This window comes from Apus apus, chromosome 4 (assembly GCF_020740795.1).
Source record: "Apus apus isolate bApuApu2 chromosome 4, bApuApu2.pri.cur, whole genome shotgun sequence".
Taxonomy (NCBI): Eukaryota; Metazoa; Chordata; class Aves; order Apodiformes; family Apodidae; genus Apus; species Apus apus.
The window spans coordinates 114039628-114061148 of record NC_067285.1 but is presented as its reverse complement, the minus strand read 5'-3'; the positions used below and the strand labels follow the sequence as shown (position 1 = coordinate 114061148).

The following is a 21521-nucleotide window of genomic DNA, read 5'->3' as shown; positions in this document are numbered from 1 at the left end:
ACACAACACACCCTCTTCCGAAGGAACAGCCCGCTCCCGGCCCCCCCTCCCCTCCTCCTCTCTTTCCCTCCCTCCCGGTTCAAACCATGTTCCAGCCGTCTGCGAAACGCTGCTTCACATCGAGTCCTGGTGGGCAAAGACACCCACCTCAGCCCGAGGACCCCCGCGGCCCCCCACCCTCGGATACCCCGGCCCGCCGCCGACGCCGCTGCCTTCGCTCCGGCTTCCAAGGAGCCGCCGCCGCCGGTCGAGCCCTTTACGGGAGCGCCGAGCTCGTCTTCCCCGAGGCCGTGGGGCACCGGCGCTGCCCGTCGGGCCCCATCAGCTTGGAGGCTCGGGGTTACCTCACCCCATTCTTTTTTCGGGCCGCAACACGCGACCCGCTCAACTTCTACCCTGGGTGCTGCGGAACCGCTTCTTCGGGCATCGCTTCCAAGGTGAGACGGAGAGCGGGCATCGCCAGCCGGATCCCGGCGTTTCCGGGACGCGGAAAGGGAGCGGAGGGAGCCGTGCCCGGCACCGGGAGGCCGCGTTCCGGGGGAGGCCGAGGGGGACCGGAGGCGAAACCTGTTGCTGAGGGGCCGGCACCAACAACCGGAGCTCCGGGGGTTTGCAGAGCGGTGCCGAGGGCCGTTTCCTCACCCGGTTCTCAGTGTATTTGCACACGCGGGGCTCTGCAGTTGCACACCCGCTGTGTTTGCACCCCCGGAACTCGATGCGTTTGCACACCCGGTGCCGGAGCGCGTTTCCACAGCGGTGCCGGTGCATCCGCACCCCGGGGCTCCGCGTGTTTGCACACCGGCAATCAGTGCATTCACACCCCCGGTGCCGAGCGCGCTTGCACACCGTCCTGAGCGCATTCACACAACCCGGTGCCGAGTGCGTTTACACGCTGGTGCTGAGCGCGTTTGCACACCCGGTTGGAACCGCGTGTGCTCACCGGGTGCTCGGTGCATTTGCACCCCCGGTGCGGTCCGGCCCCCGGAGCCGGCGTGTGGCGGCCCCGGTGCGGGGGGCGGGCGGGGGGGTCGGGGCAGCCCCGTCGCGGTCGGAGGGGGGTCCCGACGGGGATCGCGGGGCTCCCGGGGCCGGCGCTGCCGACTCCTGCCGGGCCCCAAGGCTGGCGGGCCGGGAGTTTGGGTTTCCCGTTTTCCGAACGAAGAGAAAGATTGCGGCGGATCACGTCTGCACAGCGAGATTTCGTTTGATTTTACAGCTTTTGTCTTTAGCCCTTCTTTTTCTTTGCTTCTTCTCTTCTTTTTTTTTTTTTCTTTTTTTTTTTTTTTTTTTTCTTTTTCTTTTTTTTTTTTTTTTTTTTTTTTTTTTTTTTTTTATTTTTTTTTTTTTTTTTTTTTTTAATTTTTTTTTTTTTTTTTTTTTTTTTTTTTTTTTTTTTTTTTTTTTTTTTCTTTTTTTTTTTTTTTTTTTTCTGCCTTTTTTTCTTTCTTTTCTTTCTTCTTTCTCTTCTCTTCTCTTCTCTTCTCTTCTCTTCTCTTCTCTTCTCTCTCTTTAATTTATCTATTCTTCTCTTACTCTCCTCTTCTTTCTCTCTCCCTTTCTTATTTTCCTTTATTTTCTTTTATCTGACTGTGTCCTGCCACTTTCTCTTTCTTTCCTTTCCTTTCCTTTCCTTTCCTTTCCTTTCCTTTCCTTTCCTTTCCTTTCCTTTCCTTTCCTTTCCTTTCCTTTCCTTTCCTTTCCTTTCCTTTCCTTTCCTTTCCTTTTCCTTTCCTTTCCTTTCCTTTCCTTTCCTTTCCTTTCCTTTCCTTTCCTTTCCTTTCTCTCCGCGGTGCCGCGGGGTGTCCCGGGGACCCCCGATTAGAATTATCTGCCCCTCACCAACCCCTCTCCTGTCTCCGGCCTCCGGCGGCTCGCCGAGGATCGCGGCTGCTTCAGGCGGCTCCCGGGGGCACCAGCCCGGCCCCGACCGAGCCGGTGGCAGCTCAGTTCCATCCCGGCCCCATCCCCATCCTGATCTCATCCCGGTCCCGACCCGAGAGGGGATCCGGGGGGTTCCCGCTCTGGCCCTCAACCCGCAACCCTGCACGGGTCCCCCCCGCTCCCTGCCCTCCACCTGCCTCCTCTGCCCTCCCTCCAGTCCTGCTTGTCCTCCTGCTTTTCTGTCTGCTCTTCCTTTATGTATTTTTCCTTTTTTTTTTCTTTCATTCGTTTCTTCTCTTTCTTTCTTTCTTTCTTTTTTCTTTCTTTCTTTCTTTCTTTCTTTCTTTCTTTCTTTCTTTCTTTCTGTCTGTCTGTCTGTCTGTCTGTCTGTCTTTCTTCTGTCTTTCTGTATGTCTGTCTTTCTGTCTGTCTTCCTGTCTTTCATGTCTGTCATTCTGTCTTTCATTTCTTTCATCTGTCTTTTCTTTCATCTCTCTTTTCCTTCTACTTTTTCTTCTCTATTTTTATTTTCTATCTTTTTCTTCTTCTTTTTCTTTCTTGCTTTCCTACTTCCCTTCTCTCACTCTTTCCTTCTTTTACATCTTTCTGTCTTCTTTATCTTTTTCTTTCCTTCTTCCTTCTCCTTTCTCCCCATTTGGATTTATTTTTCCCCCCCTGTCACTTTCTTAGGCTGCCTCCCTCTTTCTCCTTTTTTTGTTAAATCTTTTTTTCCCTCTCTCTTTCCTCTGCCTCTCTCTTCCTCTTTCTCTTTCTTTCCTCCTCCTGCTCTCCCCATCCATCCCTTCCTCTCTCTCTCCTTTCTCTTCCCCTTCTCCACCGTGGCCTGGAGGGCAGCAATGGTTTGGGGGGGATGAATTTTGCTACCCCAGGGAGGAGAGAACCTTCTTGGAGCCCCCAACACCCCTCGTCCGTCCTCCCTGTGTCACGGAGGGTGACTCTCCCCAACACCCCCACCCTGGTTCCACGGAGGGGGAGCTGGGGATGCTGCTGTGAGTCCCTGACTGCTCTCTGTCTCCTCAGGGAGCGAGGTGTCCCAGGAGAGCCTGCTCCTCCACGGCCCCTTCGCCCGCAAGCCCAAGCGCATCCGCACGGCCTTCTCGCCCTCCCAGCTCCTGCGCCTGGAACGGGCCTTCGAGAAGAAACCACTACGTGGTGGGCGCCGAGCGCAAGCAGCTGGCCAGCAGCCTCCAGCCTCACCGAGACAGGTACCCCCGGGCAGCCCCCCCAGCCTGTCCCACTGCCCACCCACCCCACCCACAGCTCAGCCTCGGGCTCGCAGACACGGCGCCGACCCCCGCGCTGGGCTCCGGCCCGCGCTCTGCAAAATCCCAGCTGGGTTTAGCCAGGAATCCCGTGTGGAATCTGTGGCCAAACCCCGCGGGGTTGGTCTGGGCTCAGGAAGGTTTGGGTGGGTTTTATTTTGTGCAGTTTGGTCGTTACTCCCATCCCTGGCAGGGCTCAGGGCTGGGGGTTGCCGGTCTCACTTGTGCCCACTCTCTGGCGTGTTTTTTTTTTCCCAGCGTTATTTCCTGCTTGTTTAAGGGTGTTTTCCCCTGGAGTAATAGATGCTTTTAAAAATCCAGTTAAAAAAGGAGCGGGAGCATGAGACCCTTCCCTGGAGAGCTGCAGGGCTTCCCCCTGGCTGTGCTGCTTTGGTGGTGTTGGTGCCCAGCAGGCAGGACGGGTGCAAGGACGGTGCCTGCTGACAGGCATTTATTTCTGCTGCAACCTCCTGGTTTTTAGAAACAACCTTTTCACACACGTTTAGAAATGAATAGACCCAGGAAGATCTTAGGGCTAAAAGCTGCCGTGCTGGGGGGAAAGAGAGAACTTGGGGCTGAACATCTCTGTGTGTGTGAGAGCCTGGTGTCCTGGTGAGCAGCTATTCCCGAAAGCTCCAGGTGATGAGATCCCATCATGTTCAGTAACAGAGTTGATGGAGAAAGTTTCCTCCCGATTCTGGCGAGGTGGTTCAGCCTATATTGGGAATTAATTTAGTTGTTATCCTTTAATTCGATTGGAACACAAAGCTGGAGCCCCGGGTGTTCCTGCTGCCCGCCCTGGCTCATCCTCTCCCAGGCTCTTCCAAAGCGAAACCTCCAAACGCATCTTCGAGTTATCGGGAGGAAAATGTCACGGGGACAGGGGGAAATCACAGGTGACAATATCGGGGAGGACGGAGCCCACAAAATCCAAAGGCTGTTTGTATCCCGACTCCCCCCACCCAGGGCCCGGCTCCGCTCCCGGCGGCTCCTCTCACCTCTCCGGGCTGGAAACGATGTTCAACGGGGGGGGGGGGGGGGAAATAACCACAACAAAAATACAACCCAAAGGTCAAAGAACAAACAGGAACTTGTCCGGGCGGAAAGGGCAGCTGCGGGATGCCCGAGGGGCAGCTCGGAGAGTCCTTCGGGTTTGGCGTCATTGCCTGGAGCTGAACAACGCAATTTGTTGGGAAAAAGCGAGGGCTCCGTCCCCCAGGCGGGGGAGGCTGCGAAGTGGAAAGAGGCAGCAGAAAAGACCTTGGGGTTCATTTTTATTTTAATTTAGTATTTTTTTTTTTTTAACGCACCGCAGCGTAATCTGTAGGGTGGTAATTTCCTAGGGGTTTGGAATGCTGCTGCAGCCACCCGGAAGCAGGGTAATTCATCACCTGCGGGCGAGGAGAGAGTGCGGGGCAACGGAGGGAGGATCCGGGACCGGCTCCCGGGGGAAGGAGCGTCCGGCTGGAGAGCGGGGAATGGCAGCGGGGCCGGCGGGGACGGCCCCTCGGGCAGCGGCCCTTGGCAGGGGGAGCCGGGGGGGCGGCGGGGAAGGCTTCTTCCCTTTCGGCTCTCTGGTTCCACAGGAAAAATAATCGGTTTTTTTGAAAAAAACGGCTTTTTAATTACCTGCAGGGAAATATCCCCAGTGCACAGAGGGATGGGATGTGGGGTGGACATCAAAAGTACAGGGATCGGCAGGGCTGGAGGGCCGGCCCGGCGGCTGTGCCAAGAGCAGGCATTGCAGTTACAATAATTAAACTTACAATTACAATTACAATCACAATCACAACTACAATTATAACTATAACTAAACTCTAACTATAGCTATAACTATAATTCTAACTGCAACTATAACTATATCTTCTTCTTCTTTTCTTCTTCTTCTTTTCTTCTTCTTCTTCTTCTTCCTTCTTCTTCTTCTTCTTCTTCTTCTTCTTCTTCTTCTTCTTCTTCCTCCTCTTCTTCTTCTTCTTCTTCTTCCTCTTCTTTCTTCTTCTTCTTCTTCTTCTTCTTCTTCTTCCTCTTCTTTTTTCTTCTTTTCTTCTTCTTCTTCTTCTTCTTCCTCCTCTTCTTTTTTCTTCTTCTTCTTTTCTTCTTCTTCTTCTTCTTCTTCTTCTTCTTCTTCTTCTTCTTCTTCTTCTTCTTCTTCTTCTTCTTCTTCTTCTTCTTCTTCTTCTTCTTATTATTATTATTATTATTATTATTATTATTATTATTATTATTATTATTATTATTATTATTATTATTATTAATATTCCAGTGACAAATCCTACTTCCATGCAAACCTCCCATGGAAACCACCCCCCATCCTCAGTGCCACACATCCTTGGTGTGACACTGGGGGACACGGGCATGTTTTCCCCCCTGCAGACCCCGGCCCCATGTCCAGACCGTGGGTGGGCTTTATTCTTTTTCAGTGGGTTTAGTCGCCCTGAGAAGCATCTGCTGCTCCTGGCTCTGCCGGGCCCTATTTCCCGCTGCTTTTCTCCTGGAAAGGGAGCTTTGCCTCTTTGGGCTGTGCCCACTCTGGATCCCTCAGCTGGGGAAGCAACACCTGGAGCAGCCCAGGGGGAAGGGGTGAAAAGGGTAGAGGTACCTGCCCAGCACCAGGAAATGCCTTAGGATATCGGGTGGGAAAGGGTGGAGGTGTTTAACCCCTTCCCATCCTTTCTCCTACCAAGGAGGTGCATCAGTCTGGATGAGACAGTCCTTGCAACCACCAGAAAAAAAGGGGATGAGAGAAAAATCCATCAGCAGAGCAGGATCCCAAAGCGTTTCAAGAAGTGGGATGAGGCCTGGAGCTTTGTGTAAGGAGGGCTTGGAGGGGAGTGAGGTAGGAATTCAAGGGGGCCTGTTCAAGTGGAGCCGTCCATGGTGGGGGGACATGGTGTGTCTGAGCCGGGGTTGGCACAAGGAGTTGGTGTGTCCTGGGGGTGCCAGGGAGCGTGGGAGCAGCAGGGCTGGTGTGCTGGGGGTGGGAGGAGTGTGCCAGGCAGGTGGGAGGACCACGCTGCCATCGTGCCAGGCTGGGTGACATGGGCAGTCACACCACTGTGCCCATCGCAGGTGGCATCAGGTCACTTCCCCCTCCCAGGGGATCATGCTGGGCTGGGAAATAAATTCCCTGAGTTAATTCTGCACAGCACAGCCTGAGTCTCCCAGCAGAGCTTCTCCACCCCATCACAGCACAGGGGGCAAACCCCAGCCAGGGGTCTCAAATTGTCCAAAGACCCTCATCCCTGCCTGCTATGAGACGGAGGTTTGGGGTGATGGTGGAGGCACCGTGCACCCCAACATCCCCTCCTGGTTTGGGGTGATGGTGGAGGCACCGTGCACCCCCAACATCCCCTCCTGGTTTGGGGTGATGGTGGAGGCACCGTGCACCCCAACACCCCCTCCTGGTTTGGGGGTGATAGGTGGATGGCACCGTGCACCCCAGCATCCCCTCCTGGTTTGGGGTGATGGTGGAGGCACCGTGCACCCCAGCATCCCCTCCTGGTTTGGGGTGATGGTGGAGGCACCGTGCACCCCAGCATTCCCTCCTTGGCGTCGCGTTGCCGGGATGGAGGCAGAGCAGCCCCATCCGGTGGGTCGGGCCGGGCACCGCAGCCGCTCCGCTGGGAATGGTAATAATTAACGGAGCGAATGCCTGGGAATCACGGGAGGGGAAAGATGCACATCCCAGATACAGCGGAGAGCAGCCATGCTGCAAAGCCCGGGGCTGGCATTGGTCTCACCACAAGGGCTGTCCCAAAAAAACCCCAACAAACAAGCTTGTAAAGGTTTTGGGGTGTTTTCAGAAGAAAAATCCCAGCTGGGACTGCAGGTGTTAGTGCTGTTGTCTGGGGAGCTCCACAACACTGCAAGGTGGTGGCATCTTCAGGTAACAGCACAGCAGAAGTGGTGTCACTGTGTCTGGCCCCAAGTGGTGGTGGGGCTGGTCCCCTCTCTGTCACCACCCTGACCCATCCCTGTGTCCTCAGCCTCCAGCAGGGCTTGGGAGCCAAGAAGGTGTCACTGGATTTGTATTGTCCCCAGCTTGGTGACAGGACGTCACCTTTCTGGCACAGCTGTTTCTCCAGGTGCATTTGACATCCCTGAAGCAGAGCCTGGCTTCTGGGTGGTCACAGGGGTGGGAGCACGTGGTGTGTGTAGGAACCACAGGGGTGGGAGCTGTGTACGGAGGCAGGAATGGGATGCAGGAGCCATCCAGGGATCGTTCCCATCCGGGAGCAGGAGCACTGGGACAGTGGTGACCCTGGAGGGCAGGGACAGCCCCAGGAAGTGGCTGGGCAGGAACACTGGGAGCATCACGTAGCTGGATGCACAAATAACCTGGCATGACAACGGTTAATGCGGCAAAGGTTTGGGAAGGATAAAATCCCCGGGCTTGGGGGTTTAAGGCAATTACTCTTGGAGTCAGGATGAGGCATCGTAGGGGGCAGCTTATCCCCCAGTTGCCCACTGTGAGGTTCTCACACTTCCCTCATTGTGGCTTCTGGCCTGTTGGGTATGGTATCAGAGGGGTCAGGGAGCCCATCCAGCCTGGAAACCTCCCCATTCCTGCAGCTGAAACAGTGGGGAAGCTCAGGGAAGCCTCATCCCAACGGAGACAGCTGTACCCCGGGGGGTTTCTCCGAGCTGGACCGACCTGGGGAGGAAAAGCTTTACGTGTGGGAGCCACTTCTGATTTCCACAGAGCCTCCCTCAAGCATCTTAATTGCTTTATGCCTTAGTTTCCCCTTCTATAATTTAGGGATAAGGCAACTTCCCTGCTCCCAGAGGGCTGAGAGCTTTAATTAAAGTTTGCAAAGTGCTTTGCAGCCGTTGAATGAAAAGCACCAGCTCGGTATTGTTCCAGAAATGCCCCAAAGCTAGGAAAGAAAATGGGTTCAGTCCAGGACTGGGGACTGGGCGGGGGGCGGGGGAAGCGGTTTTATAAGATATACCGGGGCCATAAAGCAGCTGTTTCAGTGCACTGAGGATTCCTCAGAGCCAAGGGCTGTTGCTGCGCGGCCCCTGCAGGGTTTGCTCTCCTGGGGAGGCAGAGAGGGGCAGCGCTGGGCTCTGCCTCCCGGCCCGAGGCTCCGGAGCCTGCGGTGCCGGCCAGTCCTGCTGCGGGAGTGGGGCAAAGAGGGCGATGGTCCAGGGGGGATGAGGGGGTGATGGGCTGCCGGGGGGGGCTGCGGGTTCTGCACCACCTGCAAGGGGGTGGCTGCTGCAGCCTGGGCTGGGAGCAGCCGTCACTGGGTGTCCTGCTGGCCCGGGATGCTGGCAGCGTCCTGCACCTCTGCCTGCGGCGTCCTGCACCCGGCTGCTGCATCCATTCCACATCCCGGCTGCTGCATTCCAACCGCTGCCCACAGCATCCCACAACCTGGCAGCAGCATCCTGACTCCCTGACTGCAGCATCCTGCATCCCCAGCAACAATGTCCTGCACTGCTGCCTGCAGCCTCCCCTGTCCCCAGCTGCAACATCCCACACCGCTGTCTAGAGCATCCTGCATCCCATGTCCCCAGCTGCAGCATCCCTGGTGCCTGCAGCATCCCACACCTCTGGCCGTGTGCTTTCAGCATCCCAACCCACCTGCTGCGTCCCCTGCCACTGTGTCCAGCCCTCCTGGGGCTGGAGCAGAGGGTGTGTGGAGTGGGAGCAGGATGCTCAGGGCTCCAGCTGGATGTGAACGCCGAGGACAGAGGCCCCCGCTGCCTCCCTGGGCTCCTGGGGCAGTGTGTGACCCCCATCGTGGTGGAAAAGGTTTCCCAAAAACTCAATTAATGCTCTTTAATTGTAATTATAATCAATGCATCACGAGCTACCTGGTTACACACGGGCCAGCCCAAGCTGCCTGGTGCCCCCCCTGGCCCTGGGCGGTGGGGGTGGCTCCGTGGGTTGTCCCCACGTGGTGGCTGGAGCCACAGCTGCTGTGCCCGTGGCATCCTGACACCAGGAATGAGAACCAGGGCTGGGTTCAGCTGCTCCACCGTGCTGTGGTGACTGGGGCACAGCCCAGACCCCAGGGGGAGGGCTGCAGATACAGGGAAACTGAGGCAGGGCTGGGAGTGCTCCTGGGGGGGACGACAAGGTTTTCTCTTTTGCTGGTCTCCAAGGAAAATTGTGTTTGCTGCTCCCATCCCTCTCTGGGACCAGCTGTGCCAAAACCCCCCCCACCCCTGCCCTGGTGAGCACCCATCTCTCCCTCTCCCCCAGGTGAAAGTCTGGTTCCAGAACAGGAGGACGAAATACAAACGGCAGAAGCTGGAGGAGGAAGGACCCGACTCGGACCAGAAGAAGAAAGGTTCCCACCACATCAACCGATGGCGCCTCGCCACCAAGCAGTCGAGCGGGGAGGACATCGATGTCACCTCCAACGACTAAGGCAGGGACCGGCTCCTGGTGGAGCCACCATGGAGAGGAACCCCGGGGGAGGAAGAGGGGACACAGGCGGCGTCACCAAACGGACTCTAGGGACCGCGGCCGAAGCCACCGCCACCCGCCGCCTTTCCTCGGGGGCACCCGGCCCGAGCGGGGACCCGCACCCCGTGTCCCCCTGCTGCCCGGGGTGTCCCTTGGAGGTGCTTTTTTGGGAAGCTCCCGCCAAGCCCAGGAGGAAGAGGAGGCTGCCAGGGTGCCCGCTGCCCCGGGACGTGACCGCGCATCCTCCTCCGTGCTGGAAGCCGGCCGGCAGCCACGAGATCCAATAAAAACATCCTACCTAGAAGCTCAATGTACCCAACCCCCTTCTTCCCTTCTTCTTTTTTCCTTTTTTTTTTTTTTTTACCTTTTTTCCTCCTTTTCTGTTGTTTTCTTTGTTGTGTTCTTTTTTTTTTGTTATTGTTGTTCGTGGTTTTTTTTGTTTTGGTTTTTGTTTTTTTTTTTAATTGACACCGTTTAATTTTAATTTATTCTCTGATTTCGGTGCCCGTGTGCGTGCGTTCCCCCGTCGTAGCTAGTCAGCAGCTGTAGTGCGTGTTACTGCGTGGTAATAAAAGAGCAAAGATGTGCTGGAAACCTGTCTGGTTGCCTCGATGGAGGGGACAAAGGGACCGTGTCCCCCCCCCCACCTCTCCCAGGGCTGGTCGAGAGGCCGCGGGGACACTGGCGTGTGGGGACACAGGACACACACACACACACACACACACACTCACACCCGGGTGTTGGTGGGGAGGGTCCCACGGGAGCCAGGGAGCTCGGTGGCCCCATCACGGTGGGTGTTGGGGGCTGAGGGTGGCCGTGAGGACCAGGTCCGTCCCCCCCCTCCCACCTCGGGGGTGGCCAGAGGTATGAGAGGTATGTGACAGCTGCGGGTGGGTGGCAGCTTCACACCTGCGCCGGGATTGAATGTCGGGAGAGGCTCCCAGGGGCTGCCCTCCTGCTCCCCTGGGAATAGGAACAGGCCCCCCCAGGATACCCGGGGCTGGAGAGGGACTCTCCCCCCGGGACAAGGGACTTGGGCAGGAGAGGGGTCTTGTGGGGGGATGAAGGTCCAGGTGTCCTTCCCACCTCTCGCTGGAGATGGGGGGAAAAGACACTTATAATAATTAAATATGCATTTGTATCTGTCAAATGCAGCCACAAACAGAACGACTATATGCAAGATAAACCATATATACCCATATTAGACACCAACATGCACAGCATATGTACACAGACATGTGGATCGTGTGTATATATAGTGGGTAAGGTAGATTTGATGGACATTATTTTATATATTTTAATGGTAGATACACAACATACACCTTGCGTGTATGTATTTTGTGTATATAATGTGTATACATTGTACAGCATATATTTTATATATAATTATAATTTTTATACCACATATACACACTATATAATCACAAAATATATACTTGACTCTTTATGTATTTGTGTGTATGTGTGTATAGATTGTATTCTATAATGCATATTATATATACATATGTATTTTACAATGTATATTCACATATTATATATTTTATTATAGATAAGAGATTCTATGTATTATATGTCTTATTATAGACATATCTAATTTATATATCATGTGCAATTTAAAATACATAATATGTAATATACAATATTTAGTATATAAATATGCTATAGAATAGCATCTAGAATAGCAGATAGCACAGAATAGCATAGAGGATATATAGTATGTATGAGATATGATATATACCTATATTTTAATATAAGTATATAATTATATATAATATATTTTAATATCTTTTATTTGTTTATCTTTTTAAAATATATTCTACATATCTTCAATATATTATATATACGCACACACATTGAATAATTCCTCCTGTTGGGAATGCCGCTTCCCACATCCCCCCCGGGCTGCAGGGGAAAAGCCTCAACCCCCAGCAGCTTTCTCCCCCCCCCCCCCCCCTTCCAGCCAACCAGCCCAGTGGAAACTTCTCCAGACCTTCTCACCCCCCCCCTCACCCTCAAGCTGGTCCTTGGAGACACGGGAGGTTCCATCACATCCCAAAGTCCTTCCGCTCTTTTATTCCGGACAGACCCGAGCGTTACACAATGTGTGGCGGTCGGTGACAGTTCCAAGAAGGTTAAAACCCACCAGGGGGGTCTGGGGAGGGGGTTCAGGGGAAGTGGGAATGGCTGGAAGACATGTGGGTGCTGGTGGGTCACCCCCGACCTTGCTGTGTCCCAAGGGACCCACCCTTAGTGTGGCTGAAGGTGCCTTCAATGAGGTGCCACAGGGTGAGGGTGCGAGGACGGGCAGCTGGGGGTGTGGGGGGCAAAATGAGCCTTAAAAAAATAAGAGGGGGGGAGGAGAGGATAAGCCAAAAGTGGAGGTTTCCTAAAGCAACCCAGGGAGATATGCAGGGCTGGGGGCATCTGCCACCACCGGGACCACTTCAAGCCTCCCCCATCTGCAGATCCAACTCCAGGAACGTGCTCAGAGCCCCGGGCAGCTTCTCAGTTGGCTTTTGGTACCCAAAGGAGGTTTGCTCAAAGGCTGCCTGGGTCTTGCTGAGCGCTCCCCCCGGGGGGGTGAGGGGCACCTCAGGCTCCAGATCTCCATCACAGCCTTTCATGAGGAGCTCCCTGAAGCATGGGGACAACCCCCTCCACACACACACATCTCTTGGCTACATGGCATTGGTACAACCCTAAGATCTACCAAGGGTGGCAGTGTCCAGCATTGGCTGCATGGAATGGTTTGGGTGGGAAGGGACCTTATAGATCATCTAGTTCCAACCCCCCTGCATGGGCAGGGACACCTCCCACCAGCCCAGGCTGCTCCAAGCCCCATCCAAACTGCCCTTCAACACTGTCAGGGATGGGGCAGCCACAGCTTCCCTGGGCCAGTGTCACACACAGGGACACAGAGCAGGAAAATGAGCAACAAGCAAAAATGGCAGGAGCTGAGCTGTGGCCAAACTTCAGGGTGGGTTCAGGTGACACAAGCCTGGGATTGTCCCCTGGTTGTCCCCTGGCCAGCTTGGGGAGCAGCAGACAGAAACATCTTCCAGGAGGGACTCCAAACTTCTCTCTGGCACCTTTTGCTGCAACCTGGTCCTCATTATTTCTTAATTAACATAGCCAAGAAATCAATTAACTGCGACATTTCTAATTAAATGCTACAGGAGATGATCGTCTCGTTACTTTTATCTGCTGGGGTGAACAACTTGATGTGTGTGGTGGGTTTGGAGCTCCCCGTTTCTTTCACTTCCCCAATTACAGGAGATGCAAATGGTTGGGTCGTCCTCGCAAACCAAAGGCTCCTTTTTTGTACATTAGGAAAGTCGAGGAGATTAATTAGCTATTAAGTGTCTGTGCTTAATGTTATCATTAGCTGCTGCGTGTCGTCTTCTCTGGCACAACGTGCTGTCCTAATAAACACCACTAATGTGCTGCTGCCTTCCCAGCTCCATGGCTCGTTTCTAACTCTGCAGGAAGAGCTGAGGGTGGGATTTTGGTGCTCGCCCATGGTCCCACCATGAATGGCAGTGACCTCTGCAGGAGGGAGCCCAACCTTGAGCTGCCTGTGAGTGAAACGGTCTTTTAAGACCCCAGAAGGGTCAGGTTGGTGCCTCTGGGCCATTCTGCTGCTTTTAAAGAAAAGATTTTTAAAAAGCAACTCAACACCACTTCTTCTGGGATGGTGGTGGCTCAAAAACTGAGCCACATAGCTTGCTTCAGGGTCTCCGTGTGGGGACACTGTGGTCTCATCTTCCCCAAGAGTTTGGGGCCAGGGGGCCACCAAAATGTGCTCCTCATACATGTACCTTGTTCTACTTGCCAGCGAGCCAGGGATCAGCAGAGGGGACAGGCAGCAGAGACGGGTCTGCACTATCCTGGCTGCCCAGAAGACAGGGACACAGATGGCTTTGGGAGGTGCAGGGTCAAGTTGTCGGGTCTCCACCCTGATGGGTACCACTGATGCAAGTGCTACCTTGCAACAGAAGCCCCGCAGATGCTTTCAGAAGAGGTTAGCAAAGGGAACTGAACACCCTGAGGTGGCAGCTCTCCCTTCCCAGCTCCAAGTCAGGAGCAGCTCCCCAGGGTTTTGGCGGGGAGACACAACATCTTGCGCTGCATTTGAACAAAATCTGAGCGCAACCGTTGCCACCAACCTGCCAGAGGCTGTGATTGGCTCTTGGAGATGGATCCCAGCCACCACCTGACTCAGGACCCCAGAACATGTTTCTTTCTCAGCACAAACTCTGAGCTGACTGAGCCAGTTGTCACAGGCACATCGAGAGGAACGACTTTGATGGGTTTGTTTAGGAAGACGATCAACCCAGACTCATTTAGACCCTTTGATTGTCACTTGTTGGATGATGCAGCTCCTTTGGAGCCCAGCCCTAAGCTTGCAGAGCAGCTCCTCTGCCATCCCCCAAGCTGGGCCAGCAGGATCGGGCCCTCGTGAGCCACAGTGACTCAGTCATGAGGTTCATTCTTCTCCAAACCAAAGCAGCCCTGACTGAGCATCACTGGATGGAGCACCTTTGGCTAACTAAGCTCTGCATGTGATGGGTACTCAGCCATACGTGCTTCTCATGACAGAGAAAACTGGGAATTGGCTCTTTCCCAAGGCAGAATTTGCTCAGTCCATATTTTTCCTTGGATCTCTCCTAAAGATACCCAGCAGCAAAGTCCTGACTCTCTTCCTCCACTGCAAATCCCTCGCCCCATCTGTGGGCCAGGCAGGTGGCTGGAGCTCAAAGCCTCTGAAATCTGTGGTCAGTGACCACAAGACAAAACCAACTCACTGTCTCCTGCCTTGCCCCACCTTTCCAAAGAGAAACAGAGCCTGGGCTGAAGAAGCTTTGCAGCAGAATGATTCAGGCAGCCACAAAACCCACCGGGGAAGGGGAAACCATTCACCCAAATAGGCATTGGGGCAGTTGAAGGGACAGCCAGGCAGCCAGACATCTCCAGGGGACAGGTCACCTCTCTGAGGTTGCAGTCTTCTGCAGCCATCAGCTTGGAAGAGCTGCCAGCTGAAGCTGGTTTCTGCTTGGGTCCTCCTGTGCACCAGCAGGAGGCTTGGGCAGTGTTGGCTTTGATGGCTGAAAGTGTTGGGTAAAGGAGAGGAAAAGACAGGAAGGGAGCAGAGAAAGGAAAAGAAAAAAGAGAAGAAGAAGAGGGAGAGGGAGAGGGAGAGGGAGAGGGAGAGGGAGAGGGAGAAGGAGAGGGAGAGGAGAGAGGAGAGGAGAGGAGAGGAGAGGAGAGGAGAGGAGAGGAGAGGAGAGGAGAGGAGAGGAGAGGAGAGGAGAGGAGAGGAGAGGAGAGGAGAGGAGAGGAGAGAAAAGAGAAGAGAAGAGAAGAGGAGAGAAGAGAAGAGAAGAGAAGAGAAGAGAAGAGAAGAGAAGAGAAGAGAAGAGAAGAGAAGAGAAGAGAAGAGAAGAGAAGAGAAGAGAAGAGAGAAGAGAAGAGAAGAAGAAAAAGAGAAAAAAAGAGAAGAAAAAAAAAGAGGAAAGAGGAAAGAAGATAAAGAGGAGCTCTGGTTGAAAGGGACCTACAACCATCATCTAGCCCAACTGCCTGACCACTTCAGGGCTGATCAAAGTCAAAATACAGTATGTCCTCAGACAACCAGTTTAGCAAAGCCTGGTTTAGCCAATTATCTTAGATTGATAACCTTACTTTTAGAGGGTCTATGTTAGCTGGGACAAATCCCACCCTTCTTGTCTGTGTGCAGGGAAGGGGCAGATCAATCACATTTATGCTGTAAGATCCCTTCCTAGTCAATGTGTGGACATGTTGGCTTTCCAGTCTCTTGAACCTCAGGAAAAAGTCCTGGCATCTGCTGATATACCTGGCAGTAGGTGACATGAAGTCTTGCAATTGCAATGAAGGGCAGGATGGCACCAGGGCCACCTGCAGAAGAAGGAGGGTGGGATGGAGGGCTATGACCTGTGCTGTGCCGCGCTGCACGTCGATCCATGGCAGGCTGCTTCTGGGGTAGGACCAGCGTGGCATCAAAACAGGACACTGAGCAAACACCCTATCAAGAGCTTCCCAGCTGACCTCTAGACAAGTATTTTAGTGCAGTCTCAGTGTGGAGATTTAATTGACATGGAAAACAAGACCTGCTGGGTGAAGGCTCCATTCAGCAGTCGGGTATAACCACGTAAACATGCCGTTCAACGTCCCTCCATGCAGTGCTATGAAGTTCTGAGATTATTCTTTAGCTACTTCTCTAAAGTGTCTGAATGTAATTATTATTATTATTGTTGCGGTTGTTTGTGGTTTTTTTTTTTTAGTTGTTGTTGCTGCTCCTGTTGCTAATTTAAAACTTTTAATATTAATCTGTTTGACTGGTGTGAGGTGTCAGTTCTCTGCAAGTGTTAATCTACTCCCCGGGCGCCGGGAGCAGCAGCACGTTACTATCGCTGAGCTCTACTAGTTGTTTTCTCTTGTTGTTGTTGTTTCCTTTTTCCCAGTCGGGGTCTCAAGTTTCCCCCCTCTCCCTCCCCAGATCTTCCGGGCTGAGATGATCCACTTCCCCTTACAATCCTTTGTTGTAGACTACAGTCTTACTGGTGGTGGCCATTGCGATTTCTGGCTCCAGCCGAGATGTCTCGATCTGTGAAATCAAAGAGGAGGCAAGATCAGAAGTCATGTCGTGAGCTTGTGCTGCAGCAGGAGCTCGGTGGAGCAATAAATTAATGTGGGGAAGCCCGATATGAAAGGAATGCAATGTCCCTCATGCCTTTCTCGTGTTATTTTAGTGCGATGTACTCTGCCCAAGTCTCAGAACAGCCCTGTCTGGAGCGACTGAGCTGAGGCGACGCACGCGCTCTGCTTTGCAACGTAGAAGGAATCACACCGGCATCTCTGAGGAACACACGGATCCCACCCATCACTTCCCAGGAGACAACCCTTCCTTCTCCCACAGCCGAGGTCCCCTCACGTGGTGTTAGAAGGAATCCAATCCCCAAAGCTGTGGCTTGCACCCGTGGGGATCCAAGAAAGCCACAGGCTTCCTGGTGACATGAGGGGACATCAAACCCTCCTTTGGCTCCTGGACCAGGGCTCTACATCCTCCACTGGGGACAGATCACAGCTTAAAACCCACCCACACCTCCTTCTACCTCCATAAAACCTCCATCCCTCCCCTAATTTTCTTTTTTTTCCTTTTGCTGCCTTTGCACAAAGCTTTGCACAAAGCTCCAAACCTTTGAATCCCTGGGAAGGATCCGTGGTGTTCCCAGTTCCAGCAGCCAGCAAAGACCCTGCTCCCAACCAGGACAGGACACCTTGCAAGACCAGACTTCCAGAAACCCTATACATTGAACTGATGCTGTTGCTGACACACAATGCTAGGAACCCACGTTAAAAATCGAAATGCTTTTGAAAATGTTTTAACCTAGTTAGACAAATTAGCAAAAATTTGTGCAAAACAATTTAGGTATTTAAAATATTCAATGTTTTTAAAAACTGGAAAAACTGTTCTTAGCTTTCAGCTGCAAAAACCCAACAAAATATAACATCAAAGCAATCTTAACATGAGGTGCAACATAACCCTTCAGCAAAGCTGTTAAACAGCTACTGAAGCATCATGGGAAATAGCACTTCATTTATTCAAATGCACATATGTCAGGTTTTTGCACCATATGTCATTCCAAGCTATTTACAGTAATAATTAAATCTTAATCAACGTTTAACCTCTGTAAAATGTTTGAAGGGATCTAATCACCCTTCAGACTGCACTAATGAAGGAGAAATATATAAACATAAAAAGAAAATGATGCATAGATAGCACACCAGAAAGAACAGTAATTGCAAAATTGTATTTCTCTTAAATATAATCAGCAAATTATGTAAAGTAAGCCAACGAGTATTTTAAGTGAAGACATCTTGGGTGTCAGAGGTGTGATCAGCTAATTTTGTACTGCTATCCATAACAGATGTAGCATATTTTCTTTTAGTGCCATTATTAGCAACTTCACCATTGCTTTCTGTGCTGAAGCACCACGTGAAGCATTGTTGGGGAGAGGACCCAGCGAAGGTGCAGGAGAGGAGACTCTCACGTTCAGGCGCCGCCGGGATCCATCCCGAGGGGGGATTAACTCCCAGCTGCCTGGCCCTGACGCAGCTTTTCTGCCTATTGTCCTCTTCTTTTTTTCTCCTTCCCCGTCAGAAGGAAAAGCTCCGAGGCATCAGGTTGACCTGCCAGAAAGCAGCCCCATGGGGAAGGACCTCATGGCCCTGGGGGACAAGGAGTTACCCATGGGGCGGCAACGTGCCCTGGTGGCCAAGAGAATCCCGGGATGTATTAAGAACAGTGAGGCCAGCAGGTCAAGGGAAGTTCTTCTCCCACTCTACTCTGCCCTCATAAGACCACATCTGGAGGATTGTGTCCAGTTCTGGGCTCTCCAGATCAAGAGGGACTGGGATTTACTGGAAAGAGTCCAACAGAGGCTACGAGGATGATTAAGGGACTGGAACATCCGTCATACAAAGAAAGGCTGAGAGACCTGGGGCTGTTTAGTCTTGAGAGGAGAAGACTGAGAGGGGATCTTACTGATGTTTATAAATGTCTGAAGGGTGGGAGTCAAGAATGGGCCAATCTCTTTTCAGTGGTGCCCTGTGATAGGCTGAGGGGAAATGGCACCGTGACAACACAGGAAGTTCCACCTCAACATGAGGAGAAACTTCTTTCCTGTGAGGGTGACAGAGCCCTGGGACAGGCTGCCCAGAGAAGTTGTGGAGTCTCCTTCTCTGGGGACTTTCAAGACCTGGACACTTTCCTGTGTGATCTGCCCTGGGTGTTCCTGCTCTGGCAGGGGGGGTTGGACTTGATGACCTTCAGAGGTCCCTTCCAACCCCCGTGATTCTATGATTCTATGATCCCAGCTGGGTGGTTTCACCCACTTTATGGAAATACCAAGGTGAGGAGTGCCCCAAAATTATCTGGAATTGGCTGGTCCATGCCTGAGCATACATCCTGGCATTGATAGGGCATGTGGGATGGCTTGGATAGAGCCAAACCCATCCTACTACTGGGAACATTTCCACAGAAAGCTGGTGGACAGCCACCAACGTCTCCAACAGGGGGCTGGAGTGGTGGGAGCTCCAAGGAAAGCCACATCTGCCTTGGCGGACTCCAGGTTAATCATCTTGCGAGCAAGACCTATTGAGGTAACATTGAGGGTGGGATGAGTCTAGAAGAGAGAAGCTCAAGGGAGGCCCAGTGGTATTTGTGTAGGCAAGAGGCTACAGCACAGAAGCAAGGACATGTTTTGTTCACACTCTCTTGGGACACCACTCAAAAAGCATCAAGTAAGATCCAAGCTGAACAGCAGGAAGAGTATCCTAGTGGGAAGGAGGAAAGTATTGGAACCAAATGCTTGGGGAAGGTGTGGTGTCTCTGTGGTGGGAAGTTCTCAGCACAAATCAGATGGAACCCATCAAGAACAGTTTTTGCAGAACTGAGCTTGTCTTCATGGAAGGAGACAGATGAGATAACTGCTTGTAGGACCTTTTGGCTTCCTTCCCATGGGTCCAGGAAGGAAACGGTTTCCTTCGCCTCCATGGCTGAGCTCTTCATTCATGGCAAGGCTGTACACAAGGCTGTCAGAGGGGATGGCTTTAGGAGAGACAGGATTGAGGTGTGATGGTTCAAAGACAAGATTATGGTGTCTGAGCAGAGGGCAGGGGAATAATACCTGATGTGAGATGGACACAGGGTCAGGGTCTTCAAGGTCAGGGTCTTGGAAGATCTTGAAAGAAGATACAGTCACTCACAGGCACTGGTTTGGAGCTGTGTATTACTGAGCTCACCTAAGCCCCTTTCTGAAGCCTGGGAAGATGTGAAAGATTTGCTGAGGGGAGACTGGTTGAACTGGAGCAACCTCTGCAGATCCTCTTCTGGTTAACTTTAATAAAGCAACTGTTAAATTAACTTTAATAAACCAGAAAGTGCTCTAGAACTTCAGCTACAGGATCTCCAAGGGGTGTATCCACCCCAAGGAGGCAGGGACAGGAGGAACCTACTCCACAGCAGCATCAGCAAAGCTGTTCAGAAGGACATCAGGAGTAACTTGCTCCTCTCACGGGGAAACCAAACACAGAAGAACAGAGAAAAGCATATGGGTGGTGGGCTACAGAGAGTAAGACAACACTAAGACAACCTGTCTTTTGTTGGAAAGTGTAAATTCACCTATTTTGGTGTAGACTGCTAGTCTAGCTGTCCACCATCCTGGACGTGCTCAGCCAAGTGGACACAGCATCGTGAAAAGGATCTGGAGAGCAAAGAACTTCTTGTCAATTTCCTTGTGTCTCAGCTTCAAAGAAAGCCCCCAGGAGTGTCCTTCTTGGCCATGGCCATGCTGGGAATCCCTCTAACAGGGAATGCCTTCCATGAAGGGTGCTCTGAGGAACAGGCTCAACCCTGTTGGGACTACACTGATAGGACCTGCCCCACCCCACACAGGGAAACTTTGTCCTTCCAAGTTGAGTGACCAGCAGGGGACTGGGTTTGAATTGTGTCCATCCTCTTCCTCCCAATGGGGCAGATGTACCTGTTATGGGGCCAAGAATAGATCCCCTTCCTGGCTCTGGGTTGATAGCATTGATGTGCCTACCAGAAAAGGGCCTTCACCAATGAATCCAAGAAAAGAGAAGCCCAGGAGGGACACAAGCTGACAACAGCACTGAGGGAACCATGGTGTGAAAGGACCAAACCAAGAGTGACACAAGAGGCTGGTTTGGAAAAAAAAAAACAAACAACCCAGATTTCCAGGCTGATGAGGATCAGTGCAGCACTGACCACTCGGTGTGGTCAGAATCCCAGACTGGTTTGGGTTGGAAAGGACCTTCAAGATCACCCCGTTCCAACCCCCTGCATGGGCAGGGGCACCTCCCACCAGACCAGGCTGCTCCAAGCCCCATCCAACCTGCCCTTCAACACTGCCAGGGATGGGGCAGCCACAGCTTCCCTGGGCAACCTGGGCCAGGGTCTCATCACCCTCACAGCAAAGAATTTCTTCCTCAGATCTCATCTCAGTCTCCCCTCTTTCAGTTTAAAACCGTTCCCCTTGTCCTCACTCCTTGCCCTTGTCCCAAGCCCCTCCCCAACTTTCCTGGAGCCCCTTCAGGCACTGGAAGGTGCTCTAAGGTCTCCCTGGAGCCTTCTCTTCTCCAGGCTGAACACCCCAACTCAGCCTGTCTCCATAGGAGAGGTTGTATCCTGTCACACCAGCATGGGAGACCCCATCACAAGGCATGAGGAGGAGCAGGAATTGCTTCCTTTCCCTGTGAGGCTACAGGAAGCTTTGCTATAGATGTAGGGATCCCAACCCTCACTGAGGACATGGCCAAGGTGCATCTCCAAACTCCTCCAGAAATGTGCCTGGCACCAGCCACAGCTATAACACTGAGTTCTTCACTGTGAGGGTGGTGAGACCCTGGCCCAGGTTGCCCAGGGAAGCTGTGGCTGCCCCATCCCTGGCAGTGTTGAAGGGCAGGTTGGATGCGGCTTGGAGCAGCCTGGTCTGGTGGGAGGTGTCCCTGCCCATGCAGGGGGGGTGGAACTGGATGATCTTGAAGGTGCCTTCCAACCTAAACCAGTCTGGGGTTCTATGACCTGGCATGGCTCACAAAACCACAGAATGTATTTGGCTGGAAGAGACCTCCAAGATCATCCAGTCCAACCTTAGACCTAACACTGCAAACTCACCACTAAACCAGCTCCACATGCTGTTTAAATGCCTCCAGAGATGGCGACTCCACCACTGCTCCTGGGCAACCCATTCCAATGCTTGACAACCCTTTCAGTCAAGAAATGCTTCCTAATATCTAACCTAAACCTCCCCGGGGGGATGGGGGGGTGGCTCAAGGACGCTCCTCTTCCCCCTTAGCAGATCCCCAAGTGCATGAAGAGAAAAGGCAAG

At 52.6% G+C, this 21521-nt stretch overlaps 1 protein-coding gene and 1 pseudogene across 2 annotated transcripts in view; one reads left to right on the top strand and one right to left on the bottom strand.

Moving 5' to 3' along the window:
- SFXN5 (sideroflexin 5) overlaps positions 1–21521 on the bottom strand; it is a 177057-nt gene that overhangs the window by 53214 nt on the left and 102322 nt on the right. Inside the window, exon 13 of one of the 2 annotated variants that reach the window (XM_051617366.1) lies at positions 15193–16210. The exons of the other annotated variant lie outside the window; for it this stretch is intronic. Coding sequence (XP_051473326.1) covers positions 16133–16210 — 78 coding nt within the window. The 3' untranslated portion in view covers positions 15193–16132. Of the gene's footprint in view, positions 1–15192; positions 16211–21521 lie in introns of those variants that run through there. 2 annotated transcript variants of the gene reach the window in all.
- On the top strand, positions 87–9546 carry LOC127384601 (homeobox protein EMX1-like; annotated as a pseudogene).